Source organism: Pan troglodytes, chromosome 23, assembly GCF_028858775.2.
Source record: "Pan troglodytes isolate AG18354 chromosome 23, NHGRI_mPanTro3-v2.0_pri, whole genome shotgun sequence".
In the NCBI taxonomy this organism is placed as follows: domain Eukaryota; kingdom Metazoa; phylum Chordata; class Mammalia; order Primates; family Hominidae; genus Pan; species Pan troglodytes.
In genome coordinates this window covers 28,647,668-28,664,941 of record NC_086016.1, presented here as the reverse complement: position 1 = coordinate 28,664,941, position 17,274 = coordinate 28,647,668, and the positions used below count along the sequence as shown (strand labels likewise).

Here is a 17,274-nt window from a genome sequence, read left to right as displayed (position 1 = left end):
TTAGAAAATTAGGAAATAGGTAAAAATGTAGAAAATATTTTGCATCCTTCCAGGATTACCAAATGTTAACATCTTGGTATACATCCTAGATCTTTTTCTATGCTTATGTGCATTTTTTAAATCAAAATGTGATATTCTGGTTGTATGTTACCTTCTTTGATCAGTACAGCTTCTACCTTTCCATTAAAATAAATTTTCACATCTACTAATACTCAGTCCCTATTTAAATTTTATGTTTCCCTAAAAAGTCTTCTCCATCTGGCTTGTTCACAGTGATCCAACCTAGAACTGCTTGCTGCATCTGATTTTGTCCCTGGACTCTCCTTTAGGCTAGGACAGTATGGTTCCCACTTTACAACACTGCCCTTCTCCAGCTCTGTTGAATAATGTGGTTTCTACACACTTCCCCTGTCATGGGGCCTTCCCCTGGGCTTAGCTGTGTGTTTAACAGGGCTGCAGCGGTGTTAACCTTCATCCCTCTACGTTTTCCAAGGTCATAGACATGACAGGCCGGGAGCAGAAGGTCTACTACAGCTACAGTCAGATCAGCCACAAGCACAACGTTCCCGATGATGGGCTGCCGCTGCAGTCCCAACAGCTGCCACAGTCTGGCAAAGAGGCCAAGGCCCCCGGCTTCGCGCTGCCCGAGCTGGAGCACAACCTGCAGCTGCTCATCGACCTCACAGAGCAGGAGATCATCCAGAATGACCGGCAGCTACAGTATGAGCGGGACATGGTGGTCAACCTCTTCCACGAGCTGGAGAAGATGACCGAGGTCCTGGACCACGAGGAGCGGGTCATCTCCAACCTCAGCAAGGTCCTGGAGATGGTGGAGGAGTGCGAGCGGCGGATGCAGCCCGACTGCAGCAACCCCCTCACCCTGGACGAGTGTGCCCGCATCTTTGAAACCCTGCAGGACAAGTACTATGAGGAGTACAGGATGTCCGACCGTGTGGACCTCGCTGTGGCCATCGTCTATCCACTCATGAAGGAGTACTTCAAGGAGTGGGATCCCCTCAGAGTGAGTTGTTGGGAAAATCAACCTATCCCTGCCTCTCGGTTGGGCTTACCCTTGCTTGATGAGTTGGTTCAATGGGCAGGGAGGGCTGGAGAGCCCGCTGCCCCTCAGCTGCTCGCCTTTCTCCTCAGGACTGCACTTATGGCACCGAGATCATCTCCAAGTGGAAAAGCCTCCTAGAGAATGACCAGCTCTTGTCCCATGGCGGACAGGACCTCTCGGCAGATGCCTTTCACAGGTACACCACAGAGCAGGGCTCTGTACCCCAGCTCCTTTCTCCTGGGGTGTTGGGAAGGATTGCTGAAGGTGGGGGAAGGCAGCAGTGCTGGCCTTGATTAATTCTCTGCTCATGCTGACAGTGCTTTAGGAATTTAAATTCATTTGGCTATGAATTCTTTTTTTTTTTGAAATGTTTTATTTCCATAGGGTTTTGGGGAACAGGTAGTATTTGGTTACATGAGTAAGTTCTTTAGTGGTGATTTGTGAGATTTTGGTGTACCCATCTCCTGAGAAGTATACATTGAACCCAATTTGTAGTCCTTTTTTTTTTTTTGAGACGGAGTCTCACTCTGTCACCAGGCTGGAGTGCAGTGGCGTGATCGCAGCTCACTGCAACCTCCAACTGCCTGGTTCAAGCGATTCTCCTGCCTCAGCCTCCCAAGTAGCTCGGATCACAGGCACGCGCCAACACGCCCAGCTAATTTTTGTATTTTTAGTAGAGACAGGGTTTCACCATGTTGGCCAGGATGATCTCGATCTCCTGACCTCGTGATCCACCCGCCTCGGCCTCCAAAAAAGTGCTGGGATTCCAGGCGTGAGCCACCGTGCCTGGTTCAATTTGTAGTCTTTTATCCCTCACCCCCTTCCCACCCTTTCCCCGAGTCCCCAAAGTCCATTGTGTCATTCTTATGCCTTTGCATCCTCATAGCTTAGCTTCCACTTATAAGTGAGAACATAAGATGTTTGGTTTTCCATTCTTGAGTTACTTCACTTAGAATAATAGTCTCCAATTCCAACCAACTTGCTGCGAATGCCATTATTTCATTCCTTTTTATGGCTGAGTCATATTCCATTATATTTATACCAGTTTATTTATACCAGTATACTCGTTGATTGGTGGGCATTTGGGTTGGTTCCGCATTTTTGCAACTGCGAATTGTGCTGTTGTAAATTTGTGTGAGCAAGTATCTTTTTCGTATATGACTTTCTTTTTTTTTTTTTTTTTTTTTGAGATGAAGTCTTGCTTTGTCGCCAGGCTGGAGTGCAGTGGCACGATCTCAGCTCACTGCAACCTCTGCCTCCCGGGTTCAAGCGATTCTCCTGCCTCAGCCTCTCGAGTAGCTGGGACTACAGGCGCTCGCCACCATGCCCAGCTAATTTTTGCATTTTTAGTAGAGACAGGGTTTCACCATGTTGGCCAGGATGGTCTCGATCTCTTGACCTCGTGATCGAGGCCAAGGCCTGCCTTGGCCTCCCAAAGTGCTGGAATTACAGGCGTGAGCCTCCGTGCCCAGCCATGACTTCTTTTCCTCTGGGTAGATACCCAGTAGTGGGATTGCTGGATCAAATGGTAGTTGTACTTTTAGTTCTCTAAGGAATCTCCACACTGTTTTCCATAGTGGTTGTACAATTACATTTGGCCATGAATTCAGCTGACACTTGTCAAATGTCTGTTGCGTATCATGCTTGTGCTAGGTGCTGGGCTTACCCTAGGAGTACAGCAGACAGCCTCTGTCTACAATACAGCAAAAAAAGCAGATGGGAAATAAGGTAGTGAACAAATAAAGGCAGGATGCACACCAGGTACAGCGATAGAGAACTGCAGGAGCGACCTACTTGGAATGGGGGTTGGCACAGAGGTCTTAGGGGAGGTGACGTTGAAATTGTGATAAGAGGGTGAGAGGCATCAGCTCATGAATAGAAGCCTATAGGTGGGAAAGCACTTGATACCTGGGAAGAGGCCCTTGTGACCCTAAAGCAGCTCTGCCAGGTGGATGGGCACTACCTAGGAGACCGAGGCCTCAGATTGAGAGGAGAGTCAAGAGAACAAGGAAGAGGCAGGCTCACTCTGGCCAGTATGGTGACTGGCCTGATGGTTTCCTCTGATTGGATTTCCATGCTGTTGCATTTTTATTCCTGATTCTAGAGAGGCGGGTGGTGGTGGTGTACTTTGAAACCAATCAGTGTAATTAACCAGCCTGTCCTCTGCCTTTCTCCCATAGGTTGATATGGGAAGTCTGGATGCCTTTTGTTCGAAATATTGTCACCCAGTGGCAGCCAAGGAACTGTGACCCGATGGTGGACTTTTTGGATAGTTGGGTGCACATTATTCCTGTGTGGATCTTAGATAACATACTGGACCAACTCATCTTCCCCAAGCTGCAAAAGGAGGTGGGATGAGAGTCATGGGAAACAGTCGTCATCACTAATCACAGGGACTTGTTCAGTCCGTGTCTTCATTATCTCAGTGCTGTTAAAACGCCTGGAATTAACAGAATTTGTCAACACAACTATTGACCTATAGTGTTAATTCCAGCCTTTTTCTCAGCACTTTTTCCCCCAAGCCACCCTCAGGAGGGAATTCATTTTCTTGATTTTGTCACTAAAATTAGAATTGTGCTGTTTCTGAGATGTAATCAAATGAATGGGCATATTTGTTTGGCAATGTACAAAGGACTGTGGGCCTCAGAGAGCACAGGGGGCCTCCTCCAGGGGCAGCTCTTGCCTTTAGCCACACGGGGGTGTTGTGTGACTGCCCCACAGGTGACATGAACTGTTTCTCCTCCCCACTTCGCAGGTGGAAAACTGGAACCCGCTCACAGACACTGTTCCCATCCACTCTTGGATCCACCCATGGCTGCCCCTTATGCAGGCACGGCTGGAGCCACTCTATTCCCCCATCCGTAGTAAGCTGTCCAGCGCCCTGCAGAAGTGGCACCCCAGCGACTCCTCTGCCAAGCTCATCCTCCAGCCCTGGAAGGATGTCTTCACTCCTGGCTCCTGGGAAGCATTCATGGTCAAAAACATAGTGCCCAAGCTGGGTAAGGATAAGGGGAAATGCATTCCAAGCCCAGCAGCTTTGGTGCCCTGGTTTCTGTGGTTAGCAGTGATGATTTAAAGCATCGCCTTTATGTTCATGAAAGTGCTTAGTACACAATATTCCTTGCTGTGAAAAAGGTACCATTTTGTTCAGAGGCTGAACATAAATGTAACTTGGGTCCTTTCTGCTGTTTGTTTACAACAGTCACTAATAGTCGACAGTGACAATATCGGACTCTGTGCCTTGTGGTTTTCCCGATTGGTTTTGGCTTCTGGTAATAGGACAGCCATTGGAGTTCTAAAATTTTTGTGGTATTTTACTCTAAATTATTAGGGAGTTATTTCCAGGTTAGCAAAAAAAAAAAAAAATATATATATATATACACAACACACACACATATATGTATATACACACATATATGTATATATACACACACACATATATATGTATATATGTATACACACACACACATATATGTGTATATATATACACATATATATTTTAAGAATCGCTATGTCGGGAGCTTAAATTTGACCTTTAAAAGCAGATTACGGCCTGAGCAACATGGTGAAACCCCATCTCTACCAAAAATACAAACCAGCCAGGTGTGGTGGCGGGCGCCTGTGGTCCCAGCTACTAGGGAGGCTGAGGCGGGAGGATGGCTTGAACCTCGGAGGCAGAGGTTGCACTGAGCCAAGATCTGCCATTGCACTCCAGCTTGGGCAACAGTGAGACCCTGTCTCAAAAAAAAAAAAAAAAAAAGCCAGGAGTTGTGACTTATGCCTGTAATCCCAGCCCTTTGGGAGGCTGAGGTGGGCAGATCACCTGAGACCAGGAGTTTGAGACCAGCCTGGGCAACATGCCAAAACGCTGTCTCTAATAAAAACACAAAAATTAGTTGGCCACGGTGGTGCACACCTGTACTCCCAGCTACTCGGGAGGCTGAGGCACAAGAGTCACTTGAACCTGGGAGGTGGAGGTTGCTGTGAGCTGAGATGAAAACGGACATTGTCTTTGCTCTTTGTGCTTCTTTGGCTTTGCCAGTACTAAAGCTGTGCCTTACAGACCGGGTTTCTCTTCCAGGGATGTGTCTTGGTGAGCTAGTCATTAACCCCCACCAGCAGCACATGGATGCATTCTATTGGGTGATTGACTGGGAAGGGATGATCTCTGTCTCTAGCCTGGTGGGACTTCTTGAAAAGCACTTCTTCCCCAAGTGGCTTCAGGTACACTTTGTTTTGCTTGGATTTCTGGGGGAGGGAACTGGGTGGGGATTAAGTTAATTTTCTGCCAAGGCCTGACTGTAGGTAAAATTCCATAATGAAAATAAATTACATGGTAGGGTAGGAATGAGTTAGGTCATCTTCATAGTGGGCACCATTTATTGGACATTTGCCATGTATCAGAAGCTGTTCCAAGCACTTTATTTGCTTTATCTCAGCTACTCTCAGCAACCCTATGGGGTAGGGGATATGGTATCCCTGTTGTGTAGACATGGAAGCTGAGGCTCAGAGAGTTTACATGCAAGGGCACTTTAGCTACCAGGCTGACTCCAAAATCCATATTCATAAGTGCTAGACTGTTTAGCTACTATAAATCCCTGTAAAGTAGTGTCACTAGCCTGTAGGACCAGGATCAAAACAAAACAAATGGCCACTTCAGAAATCTTGCCTTCATTTGTTGCCACGATGGATGCAAGTAATTTTTCTTTTTGGCAGGTGCTGTGCTCTTGGCTCAGTAACAGCCCAAATTATGAGGAGATCACCAAGTGGTACCTGGGTTGGAAGTCGATGTTCTCAGACCAAGTGCTGGCACATCCATCTGTCAAGGACAAATTTAATGAGGCACTTGATATCATGAACCGGGCGGTGTCCTCCAACGTTGGTAAGTGAGGATTCCCATTTTGGATGTCCTGGCCCCGAGTTTCAGATTTTACACATGTAAATGACACAGAATCAGAGTTTTCTGGTTCCTGTAGGCAGCCTAAACCTTAGGTCACACTTTTGCACATAGCAACAGACTCTCACCCTGCTGATTGGGGTACATGGTCAGCTGGCACCCACTGCCCAGGTCTACCATGACTGAGAGGGGCATCTTGCCTGAGTGGAGACTGACTTAAGCTGGATTCAGATGATGTCAGTCTAACCCCAGGCCCCGCCCTCTTAACCACTGTGCTGTGTGGCCTTTTAAGGCTCATTCAGGCCTGAGCATGCTGCTTAGGTGACGCATCTTACAGTGTGGAGTTCGGCACACGGTCTGACACTTGGTGATTGCTCAGCCTTAATCAGCCCCATTTTACCTGTTAAACAGTAAGATCTACTTTATAGGCTAAAAGGGAAAGTGAGTTCATGCTTGTGTATAGCCTTCAATAGGTGGTGTCTGTGTTGTCAAAAACAGGCAGTTCACTGTTCGTGTACTATATCTATTCCCAAGTTCTAGGTAAGTCATTCTGCCTAGATCATAAGTAAGTGAGAGTATGTTTATGTTTCTACATTTGGGAGCCTATTTCAACCAGTCCTGTGCTCCAGTGTTGCTCATTAGCCGATTCACAGCATTGAAATGGGATCATCTAGTCTGTGTTTTACAGATAAGCCCAGCGAGGCTAAGAGCCTGTTCAAGGTCACATAGTTAAAGGGTGGCAGTTAGAACTGGAATTTCTATTTCCTGAGTCTTTAATTCTTGTTATTTAATAGCCTAGGCCAGGCACGGTGGCTCACGCCTGTAATCCTAGCACTTTGGGAGGCCGAGGCGGGTAGATCACGAGGTCAGGAGTTCGAGACCAGCCTGACCAACATGGTGAAACCCCGTCTCTACTAAAAATGCAAAAATTAGCCGGGCGCGGTGGCACATGCCTGTAATGCCAGCTACTTAGGAGGCTGAGGCAGAAGAATCGCTTAAACCTGGGAGGCAGAGGTTGTAGTGAGCCGAGATTGCAAGCACTGCACTCCAGCCTAGGTGACAAGAGCGAGACTCGGTCTCAAAAAAAAAAAAGAAAAATAGCCTATTCTGTGAAAACAGAGATTAAGTAATAAGGCAAATATACTTCTCTGCTTCTGTAATTATCAAGTTTTTTCTAAAAACTCTTCCTTAGCTACCCTTGGCCTCATGTTTCCAAAACTGTTCCCTGAATATACCCCTCAATTAGCACTTAGCATTTATGGTCTTGGTATTATCCTTTAAACACTCATTTCAGCTCCCTAAATATATGTGAACTTCTTTCAGGATGGGGGGCCTGTGTGGGTAGGTTAAAAATAAAGCCAGTGTGGGCCCTATGTTTTCAAGGTACTAAAAGCTGCCTCTTTGGTGGTGTGAAGTGGAAACTCTACAGAGCAAGGTGGGAACAGAAGAGTGGCTGAGGACTCTCTGTTAATGTTTCCAGCTCTGAAGGAAGAAATCCCTTGCAGATACTTCATTTTAAAATGTTGAATATTAATAATCTGGTTACTAGATACTAGCCAGGAACCTTCTGAACAGTTTTTATGTGATATTGGCCAGTCGTCTAAACTTCCTCCAAAGTTGTATCTTTGAGGCAGAGCTGCCCTTCAGTGAGTCACAAGCACTCTGGCACACCCAAGACCTGGGCCAAGCCACAGTGTCAACTTCCATACACCTGGAAACACCTCTCCTCACCGCCCTGTCCTCCTGTATCTTAGGTGCCTACATGCAGCCAGGAGCACGGGAGAACATTGCCTATCTCACCCACACGGAGCGGAGGAAGGACTTCCAGTACGAGGCCATGCAGGAGAGGCGGGAGGCTGAGAACATGGCTCAGAGGGGCATTGGCGTGGCCGCTAGCTCTGTGCCCATGAACTTTAAGGACCTCATTGAGACCAAGGCTGAGGAGCACAACATTGTCTTCATGCCCGTCATTGGGAAGCGACACGAAGGGAAGCAGCTCTACACCTTTGGCCGCATTGTGATCTACATCGACCGGGGAGTGGTCTTTGTCCAGGGTGAGAAGACGTGGGTGCCCACCTCACTGCAGAGCCTGATCGACATGGCCAAGTGAACTGTGGCAGGTCCAGAACCAGTCAGAGACTTGCCCCTGAGAGGGATGTACTGTAAATAAACAGTATTTTTAGATCACCTTCAAAAGGGTAACTTCTTTGCTCAGGAGCTACTCCACATCAGGCCAGGTCATGAGGGAAGGATGTAAAACGGGACAATGCCACGTAGTGCAGGAATCTTTATACCAAGTCCTCATGTGGGGTATCGTCCTCAAAACAGGACAGCCAAGTTGACGTTCTTTCCTGGCAAAGGAGTTCTCTGTAGTTCCTCCATGGCAGCCTTCCCTTTAGTCTCTGGTGGCAGCTTCTACCTCAGCCAACACTGAGTACCTCACAGCGAGTTCAGTCAGTAGCAGAAGGATCTTCTCTCTTGTTCCTGATGATTTCAAGGTCCTCACAGTCCTGATAATCTGGTTCTTCCCGAAACTCCCAAATATCTATGGAGAGCTGTTCTAGCTTTTGCACAGGGAACCAGTGGACAGAGGTATCATTAAATATGTCCATGTATTGTGAAGTCTGAGGAAACTCAAGCTCCTCCAGTCCTTTTAAAATCTGAGCAGAAAAATTCAAGTATAAAAACTTCAGATAGTCACAGTAATCCCCACTCTTCTGGGATAAATTTCCACTTTACTTGTCATCCCCACTTTACTTGTCATCCCCACTTTACTTTTTAAAAAAATAACAAATAGGGTATTTTGATTTAAATGCTTTTGCACAATGAATTGGGCGCCCCAAGGACAGTGGATATCATGGACTGTGATACTGAGAATAAAGGAAATAAGGAAAAAACTAAGAGATGCATTAAAGAGTCATAGCTTTCTGGAACACAGACCCATGGAGAGAGTTGACAGTACACTAGCGCCACTTAGCCCATGAGTTTCCTCCTACGCCTGTAAAGATAGAATTCTTCACAGTTTCACACCCTTTTCCATCCCAGCCCCTTTATTTAGATAGATACCTTTGCAATGTAGGGATAATTTTTCTGCAGAATCCTTGCCAACAACCTAGAAATTAAAAAAAAACAAAAAAACAAAAAAAACATGATTAGGAGGTATGAGGATAGTTTCATTCAACTTAAGACACATAGAAGGGCAAGATGATTGAAGCATAGTAAGAATTCAGGAAAAAACTCAAGATGTGGAGTAAACCAGTTAAATAGTTGAAAATGTGGGCCAGGCGCAGGTAATCCCAGCACTTCAGGAGACTGAGGTGGGCGGATCATTTGAGGTCAGGAGTTCAAGACCAGCATGGCCAACATGGTAAAACCCCATCTCTACTAAAAATACAAAAATCAGCCGGGCGTCCTGATGTGCATCTGTAATCCCAGCTACTCATTAGGCTGAGGTAGGAGTATCGCTTGAACCCAGGAGACAGAGGTTGCAGTGAGCTGAGATCATACCACTGCACTCCAGCCAGGGGGACAGAGTGAGACTCCATTTCAAAAAAAAAAAAAAAAAGCAAATATTCCAGTAATTGTGCCCATTTCATCAAGAGAAATGACTGAGCAGACTCCTAAGCACGTGAAACAGAATGAGGACGTGGAGCTGTAGGCAGAGGAATCAAATAGCTTTTCCCTGTTTTCAAAACCATTTCTGTGTATCATAATGGAAGGGAGGAATTTGTGGCAAAAAGACTCCTTAACTTGCTTCATAGTTCGAATCAGGATTTGACATCTGTCTTTAAGCCTTCATCTAGTTCCCTATGGAAAAGCATTTCCCCAGTATGGAATCGTCAAGGAAATGTTTTCTGCATGTGGGTCAATCTGAGGTATGGGCTTCACCTCAGGGCCTGACGGAATCTCAGCATTCTCAGACTTACCTCTCCTCAAGTCCTTTGAAACTGTTCCCAATGATGACCATCTTAGAAAGGGCATCTACTGACCAGTTACTCCATAAAAGATTGTTGTACAAGGCCGTCCCACAATGGAGCATGTAAAAGATGGTAGGCTCCCCGCGAATACTCCGTTTCCCTTCCTGGGGATACGATATTCACAGGTGTAAACATGCCCACAACCTATTCTTTACAGCAAGGTGAGGGAGAGGTAAGGATGGGGATAATCATGAGACAAACTAAAGGATCAAAAGGAAAAAAGCTCATTTTGTGCAACAGTTACACTCGTATATGAAATCTATAGTTACAGGACTAAAGAGTCAGGAAATCATGATGTCCCGAAAGAACTCATGTTTACTTAACAAATGTACACATTGTGTTCTCATGAACACAAAGCCCTGCACTGACGGAGGGGCTTCCTGGGTCTATGACGGCAAGAACAGGAGGGATAGTGACGTTACTTACCGCATGTATTTCTCCTATGTTCAGTAATCCATACTTCCTGTGTCACTTCCTGCAGATCTGCATAACTAAGTCCTCTTCCAATGTCCCTGAGGCACAATCACCCCTCCTGAGAACCACTGCTCTCCGGCCAAACTCCAGCAGGGAACATAAGGCCCTTTGTCTGACCCTTGCCCACCTCTGGCCTGCCTCTCCTCTCCTTGCAGCTTCCCTTGTGTTAATAACAAACTGGCAGTGGTTTCCTGAACAGCTAGCACTGCACAGCTACCTGCAATCCTGGTTCTGTCCCACTAGCAAACTCCTGGTAGACCTTCAAAGCCCAGCTCAGACCCAGGAATCCTTCCTCCATCCCTCCAAACACCTGTCGTAGTACAAGGTTCTGCCTCAGTATTTCATTCCTCATTCACTTGTTGACCATGGGCTCCCTGAACACAGGGACTGGCTCCCATTTTTCTTGGTCTCCCCAAAGCTCCCTGCCTAGCACAGAGCAGGCACCCAGAAAGATCATCTGAACTGAGTGACAGTGTTTTAGGACCTTGCCAATATCAGGGAATGACTCTTCTCTCAACTGAGCCAAATTTTCATACATAATAAGCAATAAGATGGCAGTTTCAGCACACACACAGGAATCAAAAGATTCTAATCCCCAAGACAATACAAAACCGAAATCGGAGGGATTTGCTCATACTGGCTTTGGCCCTGTGCTTTAGGGATGCATTTCTTTATTCCACAGGTCTCAGAAATGTCAAATCCCAGCTATTTTGGGGGGTGCAAACATGGGCAGAGAATTAATCCACAATTCACAGCCAGGTGCTATGGGTTTGACTGGGTTATAGCATCAAAGAGGAATGCTGCATCCCCTTTTATTACCTCCCTGGGACAGGATAAAATCCAACCACAAAGACCTCACTTGAGGCACCTAGACTTTTATGTTTCAGTAGCAACAGCAAATACCAAGTTAGCATAATTTCCAGACAAATAATTCTCAAAAAAGTGGTGCAGACCTAACATGTTCTGGTTCATGCTATCTGTGTCATTTTTTTCTCATGGGCACAACACAAGCCAAAATGTAGGTAACTGATTGGCTGGTTACATCGTTCAGGCACTACAAAAGTGAGCAGGCGGTAAGAGAGGAATGGCTGCCACTGCAAAGAATGCTGGTGTCCACAGGCAGGGCCTGGGGTGAGTCTGGTCAGGATTTTTACAGTTCTGTCTGCTCCCCTTTAAACCACTTACCTCGTTCTCACTGAGAACAGTCACACCAAGGGTGTTAAGGACTTCAATTTCAAGTTGGCTAAACAGAGGGTCATATACCCAACAGTGACTTCTGGGAATCTAGAAGGGAAGAATGAGTTGTTTACTTCAACCCAAACATCTGTGTGCACCCATGTATAGGACCAGAGGAGGAGGAGATGAAAATGAATCCAAAAATGTACCTGGCACTTTTCCAACAAAAGCAGCAAAAACGTTAGCTGGTTTCTAGCTACGATGCAGGTGGCAAAGTTCCCAATGCCGTAACACACACACTTCAAATGGCAGGTTCCTGTGACCAAGGTCTCTCTTGGGATAGAATCAGTGGCCACATCTGACTCCTCTGGCAATGAGTCAAGATGCAGGTTTCCAAAGATGTCTGAAAGAGTCCCCACAGGGGCCTTCAGTTGTTCCAGATGTTTTGTGAGACATCTATTGATGGTTTCTGAAAGAGCAGGCCCCCAAATGCAGTTAGAGGGCATGTTCTGACCCTGTGAACCAAATCATCCACAAAAGAAGTTCACATATTTGGGGAGAAAGAGATCAGGGCAGTAAAAGGTTTCAATTCTTCAGAGAGAGAGAAGCTGCCAGCCTCATTCCCAAACATGCCTGGACATACAGTCACATTCACCACCAATTGACAAACTGTCCCGGCCCCTGGACTCCCAAAACCCAAGAGCATGTTGCAAGCAGAAATTGGGTTTCACTCAAGGGCAGTTTCCATCTAAAACTCTAATGTGAACTCATTCTAATTTAACAAGACCCTCCTAGTAAATGTAGACTATGCTCTGAAATGCGTACTTTTAAAGTTGTAACAAACCAGGTGCTCACGCCTGTAATCCTAGCACTTTGGGAGGCCTAGGTGGGTGGATCGCCGGAGGTCAGGAATTCAAGACCAGCCTGGCCAACATGGCAAAACCCCGTCTCTACTAAAAATACAAAAAATTAGTCGGGCGTACTGGCGCACAGCTGTAGTCCCAGCTACTTGGGAGGCTGAAGCAGAAGAATCACTTGAACCAGGGAGGTGGAGGTTGCAGTTAGCCGAGATCACACCGCTGCATTCCAGCCTGGGCAACAGAGCAAGACTCCATCTCAAAAAAATAAAGTGATACTCTGTTTAAGTCTTCTCATGTAGAGGTAGGTTCTCTTGTCTCTCCTTTTATTGTACTGGTACTGAATTTAGCAAAACAAAAAAAGCCGTGCATTCCAATAAGATACCAATTTTTCACTTAAGATACCAGCAAAGGGCCAGGCTTGGTGACTCACACCTGTAATCCCAGTACCTTGGGAGACCGAGGCGGGCAGATCACTTGAGGTCAGGAGTTCGAGACCAGTCTGGCCAACATGGTGAAACCCCATCTCTACAAAAATACAAAAATTAGCCAGGGGTAGTGGCACACACCTGTAGTCCCAGCTACTCAGGAGACTGAGGCAGGAGGATTGTTTGAACCCAGGAGGTGGAAATTGCAGTGAGCAGAGATCACACCCCTACACTCCAGCCTGGGTGACACAGTGAGACTCCGTCTCAAAAGAAAAAAAAAAAAAAAAAGCAGCAAAGACATCTTTAAACAAGACCCCAGGCCAGGAAAAACTGGCTCTTCAGGTCAATTTTGATAAAAGAATTGGTGAAAATTTTCTGGATAACTTGACAATAGATATCAAGTTGGTCACCGCCTTTCATTTAATTCTACTTCTGGGAATATATCCTAAGAAGATCATCCTAAGTTTGGTAAAAGCTTTATGCATAAAGTTACTCATTGCAAAATTATGTATAATAACTTAAAAAGGCTGGTTGTGGTGGCTCATGCCTATAATCCCAGCGCTTTGGGAAGCTGTAGGTGGGAGGATCACTTGAGCTCAGGAGGTACAGGTTGCAGTGAACTATGATTGCATCATTGTACTCCAGCCTAGGTGAAGAGTAAGACACTGTCCTAAAATAATAACTGAAAAACAACAGAAGAAAACTAAATGTCCCACAATAAAAATGATACCTGTGGTATGTCCACTCCATGCATAAATATTATGTCGCCACCCACACACTATGTTTAGGAAGAGATTATCACTGCATGAGGAAAAGGCTACATTGTAATATGGAAAAGGAACAGGATAAATATAAATTTCAGCAATAATAATGACAACATTTATTGCCTTGTATACAGCAGGCAAGCATTTAACTAAACAGCTTCAATTCTCAAAACGATAGGATATACACATTATCTCCATTTCACAGATAAAGAAACTGAGGATCAGAATTAAGTGCCAAAAGACATACAGCTGTAAGGGGCGGGCGGCGTTAGAACCCAGCAAGTTATCCCTCTGTGAAGCAAAATGTCCTCAAATGAGGACTGATTCTCTTTTCTGCCCCACAATCCCTACCATTGGCCAAGTGGTACCCACCTAGTGCTGAACTCCAGAAATCAGAGATAAACAGGTCCTTCCTGTTGAGAAAAAAAATGGCACAGTCATGTCCCACCCATCTCAGGGCTGCCCCAACAGTAACTTTCCTGATCATGACCTGAATGCTTACAGAATGAGGTGCCCTGCAATGCAGGGCCCACCCTTACCAAGTGATAGGAGGGGGATATATGTTGAATATGTCCAGAGCCAGAGCACATACTGCTGGGGCTCAGAGACTGCAGGAGAGAGTATGCTGGAGGAGGTCCTTGATTCCCAGAGAGAGATCTGGGTCTATTCTCAGTCTACAACAGAGCCTAGCATAGAATTGCAGCTCAATAAATGGTTGTTAAGTGCTCAGAATTAGCCTTTCTGAGCTTTAGTTTCCTCATCTCTAAAATGGGGATAAAAATCATTCCCAACACGGAGGAGTTTAGAGGCATAAAATGGGTTAACATTCTTAGCACAGTGTCTGGCACATAGCAGGTACTCAACAAATGGTATTTGTTATTATAAATAGTTTTAAGGGGAAAGTAAAGAGACAAAACCAAGTGTCTGGGCTTTCTTTATTCAAGTCAACTGGTTTTACAGACCCAGAGCAAAACAAAGTCAACAGTGAATTAAAATGAACTGGATTTAAACTGACAAGCCACAGCCAGAGACAGTGATTATGGGGTTCAGAAAGGAGTACAGAGAATTGAAAGTCGGCCCAGAGGCTGCTGCACGTTTCTGACAGAGGGTAGAGAGTTCTGATGTACACAGGAATGCTTTATGAACTGGTAAATGTGTACACAGATATGCGTGTAAAATGTTGGCTCAATCTCTACTCAGAGCGATGGTGATTGCACCACACTTGGGTGTTGGGAGAAGCAAGGAGCTCCTGGGGAATACTGAAGCAGTTGAGGAGATCGTGACAGTGTCAAGGGATATGAAAAATGCCTTGAGTTTTCCAAACCCCCAGGCACATTCACTCTCACTGGCATCCTCTGAGAGCTTAAAAATAATCGCAGGTGCTTTTTATGCAGGCTGAGCCAAATGGTCAGCAACTTTCTCTTCAGAGGTAAACTCTGGGACATTACTGCCTCTTGACCCTAATTCTAGGGGAGAGGAGCACACAAAATTAAGCTAATTTCTCCCCTTGTGACGGCCCTTCGGATGCTGATCTTAAGTGCTAACTAAAGCTGTTATTTATTGAGCCTAAACAAAACTGCGAATAAAGATAATAATACTAAATAACAATAAGTAACATTTATTGAGTGTTTCCTCTGTATTAGGTACTCTCTATGTATTTTCTAAGGTACGGAGCAAGGTATGTGAGAATCTGGGCTGGGATAAGCAACAAGCATAATGGAAAGCTGGAAGCACTGGTTTTTGTCACAAAGACCTGGGTTTGAAATCTGGTTCCACACATTTTCTTTGTCTCTTTGAGAATCAGTGAGCTACCAGGGTCCTAGTATGCCTGCAATATTTAACATAAAGTGTGTAGAATGATTAAGCTAATGTCAGGCACATAGCAGCTGCCTGATGATAGCAGTCACGTGTTCATGTTGCTTCCCTTGTGTCACCACCACCAATAATATCAACATCAGCATAATATTAATAGCAAACATTGGCACAGTGCTTACCACGTGCCAGAAAATGGTTTCCGTTTACTAATTCATTGAATCCTCAAAACAAACCTACGTATGTACTATTTTCATCCCCATCTCACAGATGAGAAAACTGAGGCACAGAGATTATAAATTGTCCAAGGTCACGCAGCTGTAACCGTAATAAAAGGAAAGACAACCTTTAACTGAGCGCTTACTATAATCCACATCTTTAATGAGCTCGTTACCTACGTTAAATCTTCACAATAAAGGGTGTGCATTAATTATATCGCCACTCTACAGATGGGGAGACTGTGGCTCAGAATTGCCCATGGGCGCAAAGATTCCATCAGGGCCGACCCTGCACTCACTCAGCCTCCCAGATGCGACGAAGCACGACTCCGCTGTCAGACTCGAACTCCGCCTCGGGGCCCCGGGGCGCCGCCTCCCTCCGCCGCGGCCGTCGAGCCGCGGAGCGCCTCTTCCGCGGAGCGGCCGCCTGCCAGGATTCCAGCGCCGCAGCTGCGGCCGCAGCCATTGGTCTCTGACGTCAGCGGCGTGCGGCGCACTCGGCACGTCATCGCCGCGCGCCGGCTTGCCAGGAGCTGGAGCGGGAGGTAGGCGGGGCGGCGCGTGACCTAAGGCCTCTCTGCCGCGCGCGCAGGTACGGGGCCGAAGTCGCAGGTACCCAGCTGCTGCCCACCTTTTTGGTCCAGAGTCCCGAACCCCGAGCACTGGGATGCCTGGCTACTCCGGTGGGTGGGCGGCGCTCGGAGCGCGGGGATACCGAGGGGCGGGCCCCCAGCTTAGAGCGTGACCCGACCCCGCCTGATCCTTAGGCCTTCGCCCACCATTTCCCAGTCCCCTAGAGCTGGGGCCAGACACCGCACAGCCCTAGTGCTGTTATCAGTCGCTGCCTGCGCCCCGGGGGCTGTGCCCAGCAGCTTCCTGGCCCTTTTCCAGCCATTAGCGTCCGTTTTCCAGCCCTGCTGCCCCACTGAGGCCCCTTCCCACAGCACTATCACCAGCCCCTGCCCCGGGTTGTTACTATTACTTCCCAGGCTACCAGATCCTTTTCTGCTCACGTTCCGACGTCTGTCCCTAAGCCAGGGCCATTATTGGTCTCTTCTGGACCTTTCAGAGATAAGAGAGGACCTCGGTAGTGTAGGGCCCAGTCCTCTGGGAACAAGGGATGGGGAGTGTTAGGCTGCTGTCCTTGGTTCCAGTAACAGAGATACCCCCTCCACAGGCACCCAAATATGCTCCATAGAATACAATGAGTGTGGTCCTGTGGAGGCCCAATCCAAAATATCTAGAGCTTAGAAGAGATAGAGATTTTACAGGCCGTCAAATATTCAATGGGGGTCGTCTCTAGAGACTTTTAACAAACTGTATTATGTACCCACAGATTGCAGAATGGTGAGCAAGCATTTGAGACCATGTTGCTAAAGCATTAAGCTTGGAGAAAGTGACAGTAAGAATTAGACAATAGTTTTGAAGTGACCAAGAGGTTGTCACATGGAAGAATTAGACCTTGTTTTGTGTTTTCCTGCAGAGCGTTATCCAGACTAGCGAGTGGGAGGCAGATGTAAAATCTGGAACGCAGATTTTAGTTTGTTGGAAGGAGAAATGTAACATAGTGAACCACGTATCTCTGGAGGGTGTAAAGCAGAGACAGCCAAG

General features: G+C 46.5%; 3 protein-coding genes across 49 annotated transcripts in view; 2 read left to right on the top strand and 1 right to left on the bottom strand.

The window, feature by feature from the left end:
- TFIP11 (tuftelin interacting protein 11) overlaps nucleotides 1-8,153 on the top strand; it is a gene marked incomplete at its 5' end in the record, with an annotated part of 20,482 nt that extends 12,329 nt beyond the window's left edge. Inside the window, 7 exon segments of the mRNA NM_001080152.1 lie at nucleotides 494-1,021; nucleotides 1,150-1,256; nucleotides 3,241-3,409; nucleotides 3,816-4,059; nucleotides 5,142-5,284; nucleotides 5,777-5,942; nucleotides 7,712-8,153. Of these exon segments, the coding sequence (NP_001073621.1) occupies nucleotides 494-1,021; nucleotides 1,150-1,256; nucleotides 3,241-3,409; nucleotides 3,816-4,059; nucleotides 5,142-5,284; nucleotides 5,777-5,942; nucleotides 7,712-8,067 (1,713 nt within the window). The 3' untranslated portion in view covers nucleotides 8,068-8,153.
- SRRD (SRR1 domain containing) lies at nucleotides 5,423-16,167 on the bottom strand. 2 transcript variants are annotated; one of them, XM_515044.9, is made up of 7 exons: nucleotides 15,963-16,167; nucleotides 14,006-14,046; nucleotides 11,794-12,053; nucleotides 11,594-11,692; nucleotides 9,884-10,038; nucleotides 9,024-9,069; nucleotides 5,423-8,617 (listed from the first exon to the last, which is right to left on the bottom strand). In XM_515044.9, the coding sequence occupies exons 1-7, from the start codon at nucleotides 16,127-16,129 to the stop codon at nucleotides 8,408-8,410; spliced, it is 978 nt and encodes a 325-aa protein (XP_515044.2). In that variant the 5' UTR covers nucleotides 16,130-16,167; the 3' UTR covers nucleotides 5,423-8,407. The 2 variants fall into 2 exon arrangements, with proteins under 2 accessions (XP_515044.2, XP_009436340.1); XM_009438065.5 differs by having other exon boundaries at nucleotides 11,794-12,099; nucleotides 15,963-16,149.
- The window catches only part of HPS4 (HPS4 biogenesis of lysosomal organelles complex 3 subunit 2), a 32,348-nt gene continuing 31,230 nt past the window's right edge, over nucleotides 16,157-17,274 (top strand). For 10 of the 46 annotated variants that reach the window (XR_010156168.1, XR_002941189.3, XR_010156165.1 and 7 more), the window contains exon 1: nucleotides 16,166-16,346. The gene's annotated coding sequence lies outside the window, so the exon portion shown is untranslated. The other 36 variants (XR_008541689.2, XR_008541688.2, XM_063808263.1 and 33 more) reach the window with 10 other exon arrangements.